Genomic DNA, 20,920 nt, shown 5'->3' with positions numbered 1-20,920 from the left:
AGTTGTCTCCATGGCAGTGTTTCTGCTCCTCCTGAGTTTTACAGTAATCTTTTCGAGGATTGAGATGTTGGTAGATCAGGAATGACTTGGAAACTGGAAGATATAGTGGAAAGTATTTAATGAAAACTCTTTTCTTTGGGTCCCAGAATAGTTATGAACAAACAGAATCTCTCTTGTATGATTCATCTATATTCTTTCTATTAAACTGGAAAGATTTAGGAAAATTACTGGAATAACTACCGTGTTGCAATTGTTTTCTCCCAGTCTTTTTTTCCTGTGCATGCCAGAATAAGACAGCCAACAGACCTCTTAGGTTTCCATGAAGATCCTTCATGAAATATTCTTACTTTTTCTTAGTTCAAAATGTTTACTGGGTCACTGTTCTTACAGACAGTAAATTTAAAAATGGATTATCAATATCACAATTGGGTAACTGTATTTTTGTAATTATCAAAATATGTCTTTTACTTGCTAGCAGGTATTATCAGATAAATCTTTGAAGGTAACTGTATATTTGGTGACAACACATTTGAAATAATCACATGCACTGTACTGTGCAGGAACACAGTATGCTCTGCAAGGCTCAGAGGGGCCTGTGGAATAGTGTTCTGTATTGAGAAGGCATAACAGAGCACAGCTGTGATAATTTGATCTCATTTTGGCTGCCAGTAACTTCATTTCAGTTGCAATTGTGCTCCCTGTTCCATTCATCAGCTCTCCTAGTTTTTGACATTCCCAAAATCGTGAACCAAGGCCATTAACATATGATTTAAAATGGGAGCCTTGAGCCTCGATATGAAAGCTATAAATTGCTTTTAAGAAAATTCCATTGTCTTCCACTGACATGCATGCTGAATAATTTAGATGTGATTGTATCATACAGGTTATACTCTTCTAAGTACATTTAGAAGGGCAGTGCCAGACTTCATTGCATAACTGTAGAAGTCAGAGATAAGAAACAGATGAAAACTGCTTCCATAATTCCTGCAGGTATTATTTAAGATAAAGCATGTTTTTCTCTTAATGCTGCTAGTTGTGTTTCTGAAATGAAATTCTCATCTTCTCCGTGTTCCTCTTGAAGCTTTGCTCCGAGACAGAGGAATGCACAATTGCGACAGACCTGCTGGTTTGTTCTTAGAGGGAAAAATGAGAAGTCTTAGCTAGAAATATCCTAGACTTCCAAAATGCAGATATTCTGTGCACTTTGAATTGTTCATTAAAGAAACGATTGGTCCACTTGTTAAATGCTGTCTGAAAGTTTTGCCAAGTTTGAACTGACAAACAGTAGGTTGCTTGTTTCCACTGGAAATCCCAAGAAGATCTTGTATCTGTATATTCATCCAACCACTGAAACAAAACCATGTGTTTGATGTAACATGAGGTTCTCTGGAGAGAACTATTAATGTAGGAGAGCAATTAAAATGTGTGTCTTAGGGACTTGTCAGATTGTGAATTGATGTTGCCATTCTTAAGGGAAAATATGGCTTGTTCTGCTGGTAATGAGCAAAAGGAACAACAGAAGAATAAAAGATAATTCTGTGTAGTCCTGGAAACAGTCCAATATTTAGCAAAAGGAAGTTGATGTCAGGATCCAACGCTCTTAGGATGAGCTCAGAACAGATGAAAAAAAAGTTTGCTATGTGGTTAACAACAGTTTCAAGGTTGTTCCTTTTGTCTTCATGTATAAAATGTGAAGTACCAATTTTCTATGTAAATCTTTTCTGGAAGATGTCTGATGCATACTGTAGTGAGCAAAGGTGAAGGAAAAAAAAGAAAATTTACTTAGAGAAAACAATGACGGGGTGAGTTTTTGCTAGTTTTTAGGCAGCCTGTTCCTTTGCAACAATCTTAGCATTGGGTCAAGTCAAGCAAAGCAAATTCACACTTGTTTGGCTTTTGGGGCTTGCTTTTTTCTCCCCTTACATAGCTGGCTAAAAGGCCAAATATGAAAAAACAGTAGACACAAGCGTTATTGTTTTGTGTGTTACTTACAGAATACTAAAAAAAAAAGTTATTAGTTTTAGGTAATACAGATATTATTGTGTTAGGAAAATAAACATCTGTCTAGTGGACCATGTCAGGTATATTGTATTTCTGAAACCTTCAGGACTTTTTCAGAGCACTAACATGCTTTTGGGAGAATGTGTTTGATTTTTTTGAGGAGAAACAACACCACTCTCTAAAATGTAAAGCACAATACTGTTTCCATGTACTAAAACTGCAGAAAACGTCCCTCTCCCTTCTATTGATTAGGTATACAAACAAAAAGTGAAGATTTTCTGTGTAGTTTTTCAGATGAGGGATACTGAAAAAGGGTTTTCTGCATTTTCAGACAGCTTAAGTAATGCAGTCACAATGCTTTCATTTTTGTTAAAGGATTTGGTTTAAACTTTGCATTTCATTGAAATACTTGAACCAGAAGAGAACATGAATGTACTCTTCATAATTTGCATATGAGCCAGAACAACCAGGTAGACTATTTTTGTGAATATTTGTTCACATTTTAAGACTTCTGCCGGATGAACTGTATTTTCTGTGCTAGCTGTACCTGTTTATGCAAGACCTGGTATTTTACTTGCAAAAATATTACAGGAACTATATTTTTCTTACACCCTTGCACTGCTGTCCCTTTCCAGTATCTGGAATGAAGGGGCACGTAGCACTATGTGCCTTGTATCTAGTGACAGGTAAGTGGAACTTAGCACTAGTGATCAGGTCAGAAAATAGGCTCGCAAACATCGTCACAGAATAAATCTGCATAGTAGTTTCTCATCAGAGTCATGAGCTGCATACAGATAGCTCACAAACGGCACCTAATTTGTCATATAAATTGTTCATTGAAAATCATTCCCATGGCTCTGATTGCTGCACACTAAGCCGGTCTGTCTGTGGAGGGCCGCTGCAATGCTAGTAAGGGTCTTCAGCTGGTTTGGAGAATTTTGGCTGCTGGGTTGGCTGATAAAAAGTTTTAAATTCTGTATAAAGGCAGGTAACAAGGATTGCTGAGCTGCAATTATCAATCGTGTCTTTTATTCTGTAGTTCCTTCTGTGTGTTTCGTGCGAGACACTGTCGCACATCTGGCAGTTGTTGCACAGAGTCAGGTAGCATAGTGGGGAAGAGCTGTAATATAATTGTTCTTTATGCTGCCATCAGTGTCGTCTTCTTTTTCTGAAAGACAGTGTTACTCAGATTTGCTTTATCACAGTTGATCAGTTTGCCCTTATACTTACGTTCAGCTTTGGCTTTGATACTGCATGCTTGTGAAATATTAATGTTTTTATTAAATCTTGACAGCAGCTAGATATATGCAATGTTATAGAACAAATACCAAATGAAAATTTGAATTAAACTAATATCTTGTCTTGGAGCGTGTTAGAAATGAGAGTGGTTAACTATCATACCAGGGATGATGTTACCATGGAGAGAGCTTCCGTTTCCATGACATTTGCTTGTATATTTCGCTAGGCCTTCAAAAGAAGTAGGGTTTTGTCCTCTGTCAAATTTGGTGGGTGTTATTCCATTACATCTGAAACTCTGCAGTGTCTCACTGCAAACGTATATTAATTCATTTCTTAGGAATATTAATGGCAACTGGACTGGCCAGGAAGAAAATGGAGGAAAAAAGTTATTAAAACTTATAGCATCCAGAAGGCAAGGGTTTTTTTAATAATGTTTTTGACTAGATTAGATATTCCAGCTTGATTTTAACTGGATATATACTGCTCTGCTTGTATACATTTTGGTTAATTAAAAAACCCCACAGCTAGTAAAGAAGTAAAGAAGAGTTTTACTGGTTTTAGAAAAAAATGTACTTGGCTGTGTAGCTAATGGCTTTATACTGTGAGATCTGCCTGGTACTGGAGTAGAATTTTGGATTGCAGTAAAATTTTAAATCAAGTCATGAGGTACCTCAGTGTTTAAGAATCAGCTTACGGGCCTAGGGGTAGATTGCAAAAGCCATTTTTTTCTTAGGATGAAAGAAGTGATTTTGAGATGTGAAATACTTGGGAGCTTTACATAAAGGGGAGTTTCTTTAGTAACTGTTATGGCAATGTCATGGTAGTGATCTACAGGCAGCTTTTGCATTTCTCCTGCATTGAAAATTTCTGATTGCGGTCACATATGGTCACAGTTCTCTTAGGTAAGATTGCACATACTTAAATACAGCTGGATGTGATCCCTAGGTGCTTGAATATAAGGAGTTAGGGAACAATATTGGTTGTTAAACATCGCTGTGTGTCTCCTGTACAAAGGCTGATGAAGGGGAGGGTTGCAGTGAGTTAAACACCATTCAGTATTCTTACCCACCCCTAAGACAAAATTGCTTGCCTTGTGTTCCTAATGAACAGTTGACAGTTTTTCCCTTTGTATACCACTCTTCTCATTAGTTTTTAGTCTCCTAGAGTGTCTTTTTTAAATGGTCTCTCTTTTTCCCCCAGTTGCGAGTGGGAGTCTAAAACCTTGGTTCTCCGTGATACCTTCTTGGAGCAAATTGTTCTGTAATATGTCTGTTTGCAACAGTTATAAGTAGTTGTCTAGACTTGAGCTGATACTCCTTTTGAAACCCATTTTTTTCAGGAGTTTTCTCAATTTCGCATTTTAAAAGCACAAATGTATGTATGTGGCTGAGGGAGAAATATTCCTGGAAGCCTAAAGACCTGAGAATTGTCTGTTTAATGCCACTAGAATTTTGGTCCACCTATTTTAGTATTTTAGTAAATAAGGAATGGTACTTCACCTAATATCCTCCCTCAACTTCCAAAACAATAATTGCTATAGCTTTATTTTAGCCAAGATGTCTTTGGTTTCCACTTGAACTAAATTTCTAGATCTTTCTGCCAAAACCACTGATTCCCCATCTGCTAACTTGTAAGGTTCATGTTCTTTGTCCAGGCTTTAGAATCCTTAAATTTCAAGAAATAACTTATTAAATGCTTTTGGTTTATAACAGTTATGTTCTCCTTCTGTTGAGGACATCATATACAGGAGAAAAGGTTCTTACAGGACAGCTCATAAAGTGAGCATGATACTTACGGTTTGTGGTGTCAAGAGTGGTGTTGCTCTATGTGAGTCTCTGATCCTTTTGGAGAACCTGCTGGATTGACAGTAGGTGGATTTGTTCACTCTGCTGCCATCTCTGTACCTCTCCTCTCTCACTCTGCTATAAGCAAATTTTTGAAGGATTCTAATAAAGTTGTTTCACATATAGGATGGTGCTTCACAATAATCTAGTGCATTGTTTCAGAGTTCATACTAGCGTGCTCGTTATTAATCTCTTTGCGTTTGAGTAACATTTACACTGGAATGATAAACTCACTTTATCTTGGAGGTGTTGTCACAGATTCTTACTTGAACCAATGATAATATTTTTTCCCTATGTCATTCTCAGTTATGACACAGATACTAAGCTTTATGTTCTAGAAGATAAAGGAAGGACTGTTGTCTTTTTATGACATTAGCAAAAAGGATGCATGGGAAACTGAGTAGGTGGAAAAAGCTTTTAGAAGGATATCAGATATTAAAATACTTCTTGTGAAATGGCTCAAGTTTGCTTGCTTCTCCGAGAATTGTCCAGTGGCTGCACATCAAACATTTCAATGTTGACTTGATGAGGAATTGGTCCTGTGAGGAGCAGACTTCAGAAGTGCAATTCCATCTTTTAAATATGTTCTACATTTGTTTGTGGAAAAGCTGTGGTTAACCACTCTTTCTCATCCCCCACCCTTGCTTGTCGCAGTGTTAAAAGCTGCTAAACCTGTTGGCATTTGTTTTTGCAAATGGTAAAAGTCACCCCCTCCCCTAATTCTCTGCACCTTCAGCTGCCCGTCTGCTCAGAGCAGCTACCTAAACCATTAGTTTAACATCTGCTGTAATTAAAGGAGAGGAAACATTTAAGGGAAGAAAAAGGAGAAAAAGTGACAGAGATTAGGAACTGTCGGAAACCTTTTTGCCAGTAACAGAATGGAAGGTCTCTGCCAGCAGCAGAGAAGTTGGAAGAGGTTCTTCATGGCAATTGCTTGATCCCAGTATTGAAACCAGAGATCTTGTGTTGCATGTCCGATCAGCATTTGTGTGCTCATGCCCTGTAGAAGGGGTAAAAAAAAAATCTGATGTGGCTGAAACTATTGCTTTGTTGTGTTTTCAAGTTGGTTACAAGGCAAGATTAGCAACCGGTATCAGAACCACTGCTTTTAGTGGGAGAATGTTGCTCCCCAAGAGGGGCAGCAATGAATTTTGACAGTAGCTGGAGTTCTTTGAGTGACTGTTTTTACATACAACCTACACTTCTGTTCCCTTTACTTGCAGTGCTCAGCAAATGGCTAACCTGTTCGACTTAACCTCTTCTTACCCAGAGCCACTGACTTGCTTGTTCCTAAGTCAGAACTACAAGGATTAATTTCTCACAAGGTGTGGGCAGGATCCTTTCATTGTCTCCTTCGGCATGCTATGTTTTTTCTTCTTAGAGGAGGAGTTTTCCCTTCTCATTATCCAAATTACTCTCCTGAAAATGCAGTTTTAAATTTTATTAGTCTTGTAGCAGACTTGAAAGAGAAAACACATAGTAATATTTTCAATGTACATTTTTTTTTTCCATGTTGCTTTTCATCTCCAAGCACATCAGCTTGCAAAGCGAAAGCATTGTGAAGCACATGCTGAGTTCTTCTGGTTGGATTTACTCTCGTGTTGTATGAATGCTTTCTTGTGAAACTAAGGATGTAAAATATGGGGTTCGCTATTTTAATCCACATATATAATGATGCATTTATTATGATTTAAACTCATCATTTTATAATTTATATATTAGAAAGTGTAGTTGAAAAGGCTAGTTCTGTTGTTTCTTATAAAATACTGCAGGATTTAGTATTCCAGGCAAGACTCATAAATATTTAATTCAAGGAGATTTGTAACCCTGTAAAATGTAATAAGCTACCCCTTAATGACAATTTTGTGTAACATACGTTTGGCAACATGTAGAAAAAAATCCTGCTGGCAATCCTGTGCATCATCTTTCATGCGTATCTGTTCAGCTCTAGGGGCTTTTTAGCTCTGGAATTAAAAAGAGAAATTAGACTGTGTCTGAGACCAGCATGCTGCAATTTCTTAGTTTGTACTTGTACGTTTCTCCTTATGTTCAGATTAGCTTAAAGCTCTAGCCCACTGTTTGCCTCTTGATGTAAGGCTTCATTCTTTTTTCCAAGGCTGACGTTCCTCAAGAAGTATTTTGGAAGATGTTTTTGCATCTTTCTGTCTAGGGTTGGTAGTTTTCATTGATTTTCCCAAACTGTAAGGTGATTTGCTGAAATATTATTCCTGGTAATACTGATTATCATTGTAGCTTAAGAAAAATGTCAACAAAACCAATGTTATGATGAAGCCTTAAGTTTACAGGTTGTAACTCCTGCAAATGTGGTCTCTAATACTGATAAATTACCCAACTTCCAAATCAGGTTATCGCAGTGAGTCAGCCGAGAGAACTGCTGCTCACTTCATGGAGATTCTTTTGTTACACCGGGGATGCTTCTGCTGTCAGACTTCAAGCACCGAATACTTCCTGCTGATCCAACCCAACTTTTGTGAGATTTCTCAGAGCCTTTGATCACAAACTAACCATCCACAAAGAAATAAGTCCTTTGAGAGACTGACTTCCCTCTCTCTCTGGTGTAAATTCAATTGACTGTACTTGAGCTTGAGTTGGGACAGAGGTAGTAAAAATGAAAGGACAGAAGATGAGGAGAGATTGGGGCCGTCGGGCTTTGAGAAATGAGAGGAAGTTTAGGCTGATATTCATGAAGCTTTAAGCATATGAAGAGACATAAAAAGTAAGGTTCATAAAACAAGTGATGCAATGAAGCAACTGCACTTAGCCATTTATGCAATGAAAATTAATGTTTCCTCCAACATCACTGGCTTCATGCAACTAAGGTTTTTTTTCCACAGTAGAAGTATAGAAAGAAGATGATCCCCCTAAGGTTCTTTCAAAGATTTTTTTGTGTCACTAGGGGAGAGGAGAAGAATAATAAGCATTACTTTAAGAGACTAAAAGGAAAAAAAAATAAAGGGCAAGGGACCGGGGATAGGAGTGCTTCTGTATTGATTGTCCCGACAGCCTTCTTCAGACTCATCTCTTCATCTTTTGTCAGCAGCTTCTGTATCTGTGAATTAAGAGGGAATGTCTTAAACAGCTCTCAGGAGATGAATTTGGATAAAGTTGTGTTAAACATACAGTGGAATGAATGTTAACATTTAAAATTTGACATGTTATCAACTAAAGGGTAGTTTTTAAAAGGTTATTGAGGAAAAAATACATAGATTTGATCTTTTTCATTGTATTAATTTCTGTCTAAGGCTGTTAGTGAGTTGTGAAGCTCGATTAGAAAGAAAATTTCATCTGGGGAAGTAAATACAATAGTATTCTGTAGTCATGTTGTCATCCTGATGACAAATTACACTGTGGTTACACACCGAGGCCATCTCAGTTCAAGTTAGCAATATAAAGTGAAAAAAAGAGAATGAAATAAAGCAACAGAAGGAATATTGAAGTATCTTGATTGCTTTTATTATTGTGTTAATTTTTGCTGAAGACTTACACAGCAAATATTTAGTGAGATTATAAAAATAGATGGTGTAAAATAAGAAAATTACAAAATAATCAATAGCAATATAAAGCTATGTCAAGTAGCAGCCATGGACCATCACCAGTTCCTTTATGATGGCGACTAAAGCTCTGTTGTTAGGACATTTCTTTTGTCACAGAGGTAGGAGTATGTAGCTTGGCAACCGTTACCTTAATGTGCAAAAAGTAGAATTTAGAATTGATGGCAAACACTGGTTAGTCCTTTGGAGACCATATATTTATTAGGCAACAGTTTGAAGCCATTTACTTTTTTCTTTTTGCTTCAGACGAGATGCTGGAATTTCTGGTTCCAGATCCTGATAGTAAGTGAAAGGATGAATACAAACAGAAGTGACCAAGAACAGGTTTCTGTGGCTGACAGTAATGTGCGGGGGGCGGGGGGGCGGACGGGAAAAGAAGCAATGAGTAATTTTGTGGCTGCTACATTCTAATTGCTATAAACATGGCTTTTTGGCTGTGAACTGAACTTCATTTATCAAATATTAATAGGATTAATATGTAAATGACATCAGTTATGAAGAAAATTTCCTGGTATTTTTCTCCTTGCTTAATGGAATATTGAGAAAAGATATTAGTATAGTTGTGAAACAAGATGTTCAATGAAGCTGGAGGTATAAAGCTAAATTAACATGCAAGCATAGAAGACATTTAGCCCAATAATTACTGAAGAAGGCCGATATAAATATTGCATTAACGTGAATTTCAGAGACACTTTTGGAAAAAAAGCAGTTGAAAAATATCTATTAAAATATTAACAGATTAGTTTCTGCACACAGGTTAACCTTCTAAACCTGATTTGCATTCAAATCTAAAAATCCTTAGTATGAAATACAATCTAGCACTTTTTAAATGAGTCCATTTTAGTAGCGTGTTTTGTTTTCCAGTCTGCTATGGCAGTTAAGCTTAATATTTCAGAAGTCATTTTGGTTATAACCATTTTCTTTCTACTTCATATAGCTTCACGTCACATTTTCATAAGAGACAAATTGTGGTACAGCGAGATTTTCACAATAAAAACTGCCACTTCTGGCGAACCAGTACTAGTGTATTAAGAAGTATAATTTCTATTCAATCTCTTAACTCTGTAAAGGAAAAATGTCTGGAATACACCAGTTATTGTGTCTTAGAACACAGGTTAATATTTTTCTTTATTTTCCTTTTTAAGATGGAGGAATTGAATAACTGACACAAATCTGCTTGAGTACATGGAGTTAAAGCAGCTGGTGACTTCAGTATCAAGTAATGAGTTATTAAAAACTTTATTATCGGGTGTTGGCTCTATCATTCTTTTGGCTTGGTTTTGGACACTAAATGATTTGAGGTTGGCCAAGGGACCTGTCTTTTCCCCATCTTTTATGAGCTTTAAAAGTTATTGTCTACAGATTTGCTTTCTACAATGTGAGAGCAGTACATTGCGTAATATTCAGAGTTCATTAACAACCTTATTTTCAAGCTGATCAAATATTTATTGAGCATCAGGATGTCTCTGTATTCTGATCAAATTACTGAACCAGGCAAAAAGGTGATGTTTAGTGAGGACTGCAGCTCTTTTATTGTTCAGGTGGTTTGAGTCAGTAATTTAGAACATTGAGCATTAAAAGCAGCTTTTATTATTCTCTTTTCTTTTTAGTTAAAAGAGTTTTTTTCAAAGGGAGGAGTTTTTTTGGGTTTTTTTTTTTTTTTGGTCATCATCTTTTAGACGGGGCATCATGGCCATCTGTCCATGGTTAGACACAGGGTGTGCTGGGTGAAGGACTTGATACAAAATGTAGAAAGTGTTTGCATGAAGGTTGGAAAGCGTTTGGATCATGTTTTGGAGTGGTACAAACTCTGCAGCCATTTTGTGTTCTTACGGATTTTCCATTCAGTGTTTAGATTCTTTTATTTTCATTCAACTATGAAAATGCCTTTCACAAATGACCAGTGTTTGGAAATCACTGGTGTTTACCCAGGCATTTCTTGTAGCTTTGTCACTCATAGGAGTACTTACAAATCCCATCTTCCTACCTTTCGTTTAGAAGTATAGGGGCAATTGATTCATATTTATAAAAAACTGCCTGCTTTAACATTTTAAGAGGTTATACAGAAATTATGTCGAACATCTACAGGAAAGAAAACCGTACTGGTTATATTTGATTTGTTTTTCTAAATAAAAGACTCCTCATCATTTTAGAGACACTGAGCGCCGTTGAAGATTAATTAAAGCGCCTTTTCTTAGTGGAATCTGTATAGCCAAGTAAAATGCAACACATCTTTCCCTGGCTGACCTGCATTTATCGAAGTTTCATCTGTTACATTCATTGATAGAAATTTCTTAGATACCTGTGAACTCTTCAGACTCTCCAAACTTAGATCAACCAATATTGTTTGTATCTCAGCTTCAGCATCTCATTGTTTTACTGCCTTATAATCATTTTGTGTTGCTCCTAAAGGTTTTAGTGATAGGGTTTGGAATTTTTTTGTGTGTGTATGTGTTTACAGTCATGTTGTTACTATTTCTAGCTTTTCCAGCAAACTTTTCTATTTTCGCAAAAGATCAGTCATGTAGGCTCACCTGGATTTGGTCTTACGGTGGTGCTTGAATACAGCCAAATGTGGGCTGTGTATCTAGGAGCAAGTGTATTAAGTGTATTATTTCAGCCAGTTATCAACACCTTTCAATGCAATGCAAAAGAATACGAAGTATAGATACACTTTCTTTTGTATACCACTGTATACATAAGCAGTGAAAAGAATATTAGAATAGTAGGTTCAGTTCTGTTGCCTAGTCTTCTACAGGATTTTGTGAAATTACAGTATGAAGATATGTACATTAGCCAACTAGAAAATTACCCGTGCCATGAGACTCAGTCATTTTATCTTAAAAAAGGGCAGTAATTACACAGAGAGCTGGGCTTCAGTCTAAACTAAGGCATTAACAAGATTCAGTGTAGAAATAATCATACATTTTTAAGCACAAGTGTAAGAAATGGCCATAGTAACTTCCCTAGATATATGTTGTGGTTTCTGCATCACCTGGGATCTTTCATACAGGTGTGCTGTAATTCGAACAGGAATTATAAGCTTGATTATGGACATTATTGTTCAACCTCTGTCCTATATGCAACAGAGCTGACCCAGTGAGCCCAGTAATGGTTTCCAGTCTTAAAAATCTATGAATATACAATCGAGTCAATGGTTGCCTTTCATCTTGTGGTTTCTTGATCCATTGATGTGACTTATTCACATAATCCGTTGGCAATGTTAGCAACTTCTGTTTCTTTGGCTCATCTCTCTCTAAGGTCTAGCCTGAAATGATGGATTATAATCGATCCTTTTGGTTCTTTTAAATGATCCAGGATCTGTAGTGCGAGAAAACAAAAACACATTTTGGGTCATCATTCTGTCTTTATGTTTACACAGCTGAATGCAAACTGTTAGACTGGGTAGGGCAGCAGCTGCCCTATGGATATTAAGAGGCCTGAGAATTAAGTAGAGCTCTTCAGAGTAAACATTTAACCATTGATTTGAGTGGGAAAGCAGAGCAGATGTGTTGTTATTATAGGTTTGCAGGAGTTAACTTTTTCCTTTCAAGTGAAAGCTTTAGCATCATGTTGGATACAAAGTTGCTTGCAAACAATTTAATTAAAACTCAGAAGAATATTGGTAATGGAAATGGGTGGATTTTACAGCGGAATAAATATTTCTTACTGTTTGTGAATGTGGAGTGTTCTAGAATGTTTTAAAAATGCTTTTAGCGTCTTCATCCCGGTAAGTCAGTCTAACTGAATATCAGAATATCATTTATGTAATGATAGAAGTTTCTTCTTGGTGTTAAAATATTAAATAGTAAGGTAACTTCTTTGAAACTTAAAATTATTAGACATGTAAAGGTTTATATTTAATATTTATATTTATTGTTCAAGGATACTTAATTGCAATTTGTTGCATATTCAGTGTGGTTAAGGCCTAATGTCATTTGCAATGTGGCAAATTACATTTGATCACAGAATACCAGGTTGAAAGGGACAACAGGGATCATCTGCTCCAGGTCTGATGTTTTAAAAGGACACTAGTAGATTCCTGGTAGCTGTCTTGGTTAACCCCATCCCCTCCTCCCTCACCTGCGCTCGTTCTCCAATGGTAGTCAACCTGCCATACCTCTTGGGCAAGCATGGGTATTCAAATAAATCTTCCCTGGGCCTTCTATGCTCTTTTTCCAAACTTCTTTTTGAATTGGTGTGTGCCCGTGGCTGCCAGCTGAGCAGCCCTGTGGACACCTTGCAGGGCCAGGTCTGACCAGTTTCCCAAGGGAGGGTACAGCTGGCAAGAAGCAGCACTGTGCCAGGTAGCAGAAGGAGCTGAGTTATTTGCTACCGTCCTGCCATTTGGAGGTGTAAGGAGGGAGAGAAGACATGGAGGATGGAAAGTGTAAGGTGACCCACGTTAGCTGCTGCTGCACTTGAGGAGAATGGTATTTAATAAAGGTGAGGGAGGTAGAGCTGCCTGATGTGGCTTTGTAGGCCTGTAAGGTGCCCTTGTCAAGGAAATACCTCCCTGTGCTGAGACACGAACTTCTCTCTTGGTTATCCCACCCCCTCTTCCTTTTCAGTCGCTAGGATAAATGAACCATTTGTTTTGTCTGGACTGAAGTTACTCAGTCTTCCAGGTGGGTGTCTTCGTGGTGAGTCAGCAACACCCCACAGCCCGGACTGCCTGCCCGGAATGCAGTCCCAGAAACCAACCCCACTCTTCCTCCTACGAAATACTGAGCAGCAAAGTCTGCCCCATGTGAAAGGAGCTGTTTGGAGTGAAACTTCGTCCTCATTATAGACAGCAAACATCCCTGTTGCCCAGGCTTTCAGCTTTCTGCTGAACCGCTCGTTGAAGCCAAATGCTGAGAGGACACATGGCTTTAGGCAAAACCAAAACCTGTGTGGGAGGAATATGTGCAACCTACAAGAAATGTGTCAGCAAAAGTTCAGATACCAGAACTTTGAGGGCCAGCCTTTCTTATGACCTGTAGGGAGAGGAAAAAAGAGTTGCCCCCTCTATGGGCAACTGTGGAGGAAGGGGGCAACTAGACTTGATACTTTTGGGACAGGGCAGTGGATCTGGGGTTCAGCATGTCCAGCAACCCATCACTTTGCCCTGGAGTGCTCAAATGGCCCATCAGGGTCTTAACAAAAAATCCCGAACTATGAGTTGAATGGATCCACTTAAGCCTGTGGAGTTGAGTATAGGATCAGGAATTGATGAGATTCAGCAGCTTCTGAGGGATACCAGAGGATGTGCTTTTTGTGGGGCTGTCTTCAATAAGGATTCTGAATCCCAGGGTGTTGGATGTACATCTGAATTTTAGGTTGGTTATTATGCTCCTTCCCGAAGTTCGAGATCTTCATAATAGGGGTACATTTGCCATGCTACTTCTGACACATCTGTTGTCCCTGGACTTCATCCTCTTGAGCAATGGTGATACTGATTGATAGTACTCTCATGAAAAAGAAAGATATGATGGAAAGAAAGGGGCTGGGGTTCTGCCAGGAGGGAATGGCCACAAAAGGGCCATTACTTATTTTAATAATAACAATAACCGTAACTATAATAATACAAAGATAGAAGAAAAGTTGGGTAGATGCTGAGTGAGTAGCAGAGTTGGTAGAAATTTGAGGGCTGGGGTTTCATGACCAACTTGAAAGCACTGACAGCATTATTTCTTCAAAGTGGCATTTCAGGATGTTGTGGGATATCTGCATGACTCGGGCTGATCTGTGCGAGGTAGGTGCTGGGTGACACTGCAGTGGGACGGCCTTTGCCTTGGACTCTGGTGTCCATAATCATGGGGTCAAGTGCAGTAGGTGTGTCCCCGAAGTGAAACTTCAAGTCTGGTTTTATGTAAATGGAATCCAGTTTGCATGCACCAGAGGTGCCCTGCTGTCTCATCTAACATGTACTAAGTAGGAACAACTGGGGAGTTTGCTTTGGAAGTTCATTACTTTTGCAAACTAAAATACTAGTGTAAGTGCAACTTGTACGCAACCTGTAAGCATCCAAAGAGAGATTAGAGCTTTGTAGAATAATTTAGGTTGGAAGAGGCTTCAGTAGGTCATCTAGTCCAATCCTTTAAAACTATTTGAGATAGTTTCTGATTTGTCAATGTACATTTTTGCTGTGGAGTTCTAATTTCTGTGGTTACACTAGATTGAAACGTTTCAGATGGAACCATTAACTTTATATTGAAGACTATATGGGACCTGATACGTTTTAGAAGTAGTTATGTACATGCATATTTGTCGGGGGGTGGTGATGAGGATATCGTTGCTATGAATGCTATATTTAAAATGCTAGGGAGTAGTTTGGTCTCAGACAGATTGCTTCACATTTTGTTTTGGAATTAGAATATAGAATAACTTCAGGCAGAACAGGTCTGCAGTATGCAATGATTCATCTAAGGTGAAGTTTTCACATACTTAACAAGCAGAATTCTTGTTTGGCTCCAGCTCATCTTTAAAGAAATTGATTTAGCACTTAGCATTCAAACTCAAGAACTAACTGCTGCTGTATCATGTATACAGACTCACCTGTTAGAAAAAATAATCTCCTTCTCAGGGATTACTAATGGTTGAATTGGTTGAATTCTCATGTGAATTTCTGGCTTTCATGGTAACAGAAGAAGGCTGGGGGGGTTGTATAACTTGTTCTTAATATGAGCTTTGAAGTCTGATAGCTCATCAAAGCCTTTGTAACTGTTTTGGAAAGATATTTGTGAATTGCATGTTACCTTTAGCAGGTGTTCAGTGTAGCAAGTGAGAAGGGTGTTATTTGGCAATGGTCGAATTAAGTGTCATAGTCAAAAGTGTATATTTATTGCCATTGATTTCTAGGTAAGATCTGTTTGGCTAACTTGAAGTGTGGTAGAGATAATTTTTCCTACATTCTTTTATTAATAGGACAAAATGTTTAGCTGAGGCTTGTTTAACACTGTGCTGGTTCTAGAGGTAAAGGCAAGAAAGATAACTTCATCTTAAAGAACAAATCCTCCTCCACGTCCCTTCAAGGAAGTCAGCCAATTAATTTTCTATTTAAACTTGAGTCAAAATTGTGAATCCAGCAGTGCAATCACAGGTATGCAGGTATGTCCTGTCAAAACACTGCTTTTCATTACTGATCTTGGAATAGTCATTCCTGTCTGTTGTGAAGTTGGTTTCTTATTGACTTTTAGGAGAATATAACTTGTCAGTCTTGGAAAGGGAGTTTGAAAAAATTGTATAGTAGATCATATGGGAAAATACACATTAGTGTCAAAGCATGTGAGGGTAGAAAATGCAATGCTAATTAAAAAAAACTGAGGGTGGGGGCAAGTGTCATGGAAGATCAGGGAAGAAGTAAGGCCTCTAAGCTTGGCGTCCGTACTGGACAAAGGAGTAGAAACTATAATAAGGAATACAGTAGATGATATCTGGGTAAACATGATATAGTTGGGGAAAACTGCATGCCTTTTTAAAGTTATGCGTCTCCAACACAGGGATCAAAAATCATTTGATTAAGGATCATATGGTATTCCCTGCTAAGACTTCCAGAAAGCTTCTGTCAACGTTTCTAACAAAAAACCTCTTGAAGAAACTAAAGCAGATGTGAGACTTAAAAGAAAAGGTTCTTACACAGATAAGCACTTGATTAAAAAGTAGGAGTGAAGGGATGGGGTCCTGTTCAGTCCTCACCAGGGTGGGGAGTCACCTGTACTGCACATAAGCAAGATGGAAAACGGGATGAACCGTGATGTTTTCTTGCTGGATCAGCAAGGGCTGGTGCTACATCTGGAGAATTATAGTAAGCCCTTACAAGACTGAGTGATAAAACAGCACATAAACCTCTGTGCAGGTAGATGTAGACTAACTGCACATGTGAAATGATAGCCTCTGAGCTGAGTGTCTTTCTGTGTGTACAGAAGCACATGAAGCCATGAGCAGCATGGAAGCAATGGGGTTTGATTGCTCACCACCTCTGTATGAGCCCTAGGGAGTGCAAGGGTTTGAAGTCAACAGAAGCTGGTTCAGAACTAACAAAAGGTGGTGGTTTTTCTTGCAGTGTGGTTGGGCTGGGCGTGGAACACTCTGCTGGGGGCTCTTACAGCTGGTAGAGGTTTTACATGGTTTTACAGGCAAGCTCATGCAGGGTAAACCAAAAATCAGTAAATAGGTAGGAATTAGATTTGAATCACATCCACATCAGGAGGTCTCTGAGCCTAAAAATGGGTAGTCTCTGAGAGAGTAGTCATAAAAAATATCGTATGGGACTGCTCTGTTTTTCCCCTTCCCTGAGCATGTGCTGTTGGCTGGTGTCCGAGTCGGGACACCAGAGCTCTAGTGGGGCCTTTCTGCCGTTGTTCTGTCGATCGGATGCAGCTCTTCCTCAGGGTGTCAGCGCCGCCACTCAGAGAGGTTGGGTCATTCTTCTTGTCTCAATAAGAATTCATTTCCTAAAGGAGCCTCTGGCATTTTCAGGGTTTATGTTCCAGGCTGAAGTAAATAGAAACAGGAAGAAGCCTTTGCTCCTCCCTTAATGGGCTTCGAATTTTTTCACTTTGCTCGGAAGAAATCTTGGTCTTTAGTTTTCAAGACGGGGTATATTTCAATCCTGTTTGTATGTTCCACCAGAAAGTAATGCTCCCATTTGTGACTGGGAGGAAATATTTAGTACTCGTGAATACAGCAGCAGTCCAAATTTACCATTCTGACACAAAATATGGGGTGTTTTTTGATTGAGACTGGTATTTCTGTACAAAAGAGAAAATTTCTACTCTCTTGAAGACTATTAGCCTGTTTTAATCTTCTCCTTAAAGAAATGATATGTAAAAGAATGGTTTGGAGCCATTTATTAAACCAGTTGAGGTCGTTTTCTAAAGTCAGTTAGACTGGGTCTGGTCTTCGTAGCCCATGAGGTCTCAAAAATATGACCTGCTACTTATAAAGAAATTGACTATTTGAGTATATATTAACAAATCCATCACTGTAGACAGTCCAGTAATCTTGCTGGGAAGATTATTGCAAGTGAATAAATTAGAAGTCATGCCATGTAGAGGCTTAATACGAAATTTTAGGATTATGTGTGATTGACACATGATACTTATGGAATAGTTGAAGACCTCAGTGATGCAAAGACTGAAGAGCAACCGTTAGTATGAATCTTCTCTTCCATACAGGAAAATCAACACCTTTTTCAACCTTCATACGTGCTCTAGCAGCTGTTTCATAAATTAAATTTTCACCCTAACCCCAACCCTAACCCCAACCCTAACCCCAACCCTAACCCCAACCCTAACAAACTGGTGTTCCCCATAGTTCTTCTTTGAACTAGTTAGTAAATACTTGGTAGTAGTAATTGTCTTTGGCCAAATAAGAAATTGCAGAAGAGAGAGCAAGTAATGTCTCTGCGAAAACTGTATTTTGCCCCATTGTTCTTGGAACATATTTTAGTCATAAAAGTTATGTATATGCGTGTGATTACAATAGTAAGTCAGGCAGGTGCCTCTAATATTGACTTTTGGAAGGGGTTTATAGCGCCCTGAACAGGAACCAGAACAGATCGTCCCTCTCAAACCATTTAAGGACTGTGATCAAAAAATAAAAGATGATGCACTGTAGCCAGCCACATTCGAATTCCGGAAGAAGCTTTTAGTAGTTTAGTTTTGTCATGAGTAGGAGAACCATGGCTAAAAATGTTTAGAGCTAATTTGGGGTTCAGTTGTGTAAAGCTTGCTTTTTCTTATTGTCTAGCAAAAGTCATGCACCATCTTTTCATCAAGAAATGAGAAGCAAGATACAGTGAATTTATTTTGGAAACAATAACTTTCCATTCTTACATCAGGAAACAGAAAATTCTTCACCTGCTTTTGTCGTGTTAGAACTACAACTGTTAGGTTTATCATCAATAAATTTTGCATTTTTCAAATATTTAACATGGCATGGATGCAATGTGATGCTAGTGATCGCTATGTTATTAAAAGACACTGGACATTCTTGGGTATTTTTGGGTAAAATTGTGTAAATTTTCTCATTGTGGATTAATAGTGATCTAACAACTAAATACTCTTGTTCTGTGCATCTCCAAGTTATTCTTTTATTTTTCTTGTATTCATGTTAACTCTGATGGGAAGGGTTGGCAGGTTGGCTCTCACTGTTAGCTGAGGACAAACAACATGTCAGCTTAGTAAACCAAAGCAGATGATAGAAGAGACCATGAGAAACCAAAGCTCTAATTTAAGAGAAAATTGTTCCTTGTGACTTTTTGTTCAAGTGTCTACCCTTTCTCTTAAGCAATAGATATTCCCTTATTTATGTCCCTATATGTCATGATGTTCCTTAATCTTTACATAACTTAAATTCCTTTGGTATGAAAGAACATGTTTCTGATGGGCCTTTCTGAGAGTTGGCAGTATGGGGACTGCTGGCTCTTTCATGTTGGGTCAGCCAACAGGACGGCTAACAAAAATATTGTTCATAAAATTATTCATAAATGTTGAGATTACCTTAAATGTCCCATCACTGTTTGCATTTGTTACTGTGCTGTCTTATTTTCTTTCCTGAAATTTTCCTTTAGCCAGAGAGAGATAATGAGGTATGCTATACGCTAACTTCTTTTTCAATTCTCAGCGTTTTATTATATGCAATGGCTTGGGTACAGTACTAAGCAGTTTTAAAAGGGAGCAACAAATAAAGTAGTGAAGCACAACTACCTCTGTGGTAATGGAATTCACTGTTTCAGACACTAAGTATTGTAATTCATTAGAGACAGCTAATATAGTCTGAAATGCTGAATTGTTACTTTTAAAACCAGTGAAAAACAATAAGGATAATTAAACTGCTTTTTAATTGTCCTCAGAAATACAAGCCCGGTCGATGTGATGATATTTTGAAGTGGAAGCCACCCAGCCTGAACTCCGTTGATTTTCGTCTAAAGATAACAAGAATTGGTGGAGAGGGGTATGTAATCTCTTCCCTTTTTAAATGTATAGCACTCATGTGAATGTCCCTTAGCAAATAATTCCTCCTCTGGTATTTCTTGACATTTCCTGGGGCTATGCCTTTATATGCTGTACAATTTGTTCATTGAAAATACAGACAACTGTTGTGATCAGTGCTGTAGTGAAAAACAGTGACAGATGTTTCTAATGTAAATTTACTCATTCTTAAATCAAGTTTCATGAAATTTCTTTTAGAAGTCCTGTTTGGATTTGGCACTACCCCTAAAATCACTACCCTGTTTTTAGAAAGTAAGGGCAGGCTATATTAGTTTAGATTCTTACGTAAAATAACTGTTTTCCATTGTTTTTATGCAAAATAATAACAACCCAAGCTTTCTTCCATTTTAGAATTCTGCACGGTGACGAACAGGCACTTGTTTTCGTAGAGAAAAACAAAACTTGACATTTTTACTCAATCAGTATTCTTTGGTATTGTCTTTAAAACCATTAAAATCTTAATCAAAACCAGTGAGTTGTAATGGCAGAAGACACATAAACCTTTACATTACATTACTTCTATATACTGTTCGCCTAGGTCAGTCACTACACATATTTAATAGGGGCAATTTCAATGTTCAGTTGTGCCAGGGAGGGGAAGATTGAGTCACTAGTTTGAAGTTTGCCTTGGAAACTATTTTGTTTAAAATGAAGTTAATTGATTTTTAAGTTGCTTAATGTTTTAACATCTGGGGCTCATTTCAACTGACAGTTTGAAATACTGACATGTAGCTTGTCTTTTCTTGGTGCCATAGGCAACCCAATACGATTAAACAATTAATTCATATATAGCTTACGTATACCAGAGTGCTAATAATGGCCTATCTAACTTTTGGATATTTGCATGTCATGTTAATGAATATATTAGGTGAATAGAGTATCTTAAGGATATGCGGTTTATTCTGCAAACTGTACTCAACTGCTGACTTCTGAGCATTTCGTGAGGTCAGAAGTGTCTGTTCAGATTTTTGTATTTGAAAATGTAATATGAAGTCATCAGTAACAACATAGCTATTTCAGAGAATATACAGGAATATTTTGACTTCAGAGAATCAGCTCATTACAAACATTTTAAGTTTGTTTGGCTTTTATTTAAGTCACAGAACTGTGTAATAGGAAAGGTTTCTGTAAAAAAAAAACCAAACCATTATTTGACAGGAAGGTCACTTTTATTATGATATTCTTGTGACTTCTATTGAAGCTTGTAAGTATACAGTAGTATCCTGAGATTCAGAAGCAAAATGCAACAGATTTTCATTTCACAATAAAAAAGGAATATTAGCTT

At 37.8% G+C, this 20,920-nt stretch overlaps 1 protein-coding gene across 1 annotated transcript in view; it reads left to right on the top strand.

Moving 5' to 3' along the window:
* RNGTT (RNA guanylyltransferase and 5'-phosphatase) overlaps positions 1-20,920 on the top strand; it is a 181,805-nt gene that overhangs the window by 98,247 nt on the left and 62,638 nt on the right. The window contains exon 13 of the mRNA XM_065630920.1: positions 19,497-19,597. Within this exon, the coding sequence (XP_065486992.1) occupies positions 19,497-19,597 (101 nt within the window). The remainder of the gene's footprint in view (positions 1-19,496; positions 19,598-20,920) is intronic.

Source organism: Caloenas nicobarica, chromosome 3, assembly GCF_036013445.1.
Source record: "Caloenas nicobarica isolate bCalNic1 chromosome 3, bCalNic1.hap1, whole genome shotgun sequence".
In the NCBI taxonomy this organism is placed as follows: Eukaryota; Metazoa; Chordata; class Aves; order Columbiformes; family Columbidae; genus Caloenas; species Caloenas nicobarica.
The sequence above is the reverse complement of the archived record's forward strand: the minus strand, read 5'-3'. Positions and strand labels throughout refer to the sequence as shown.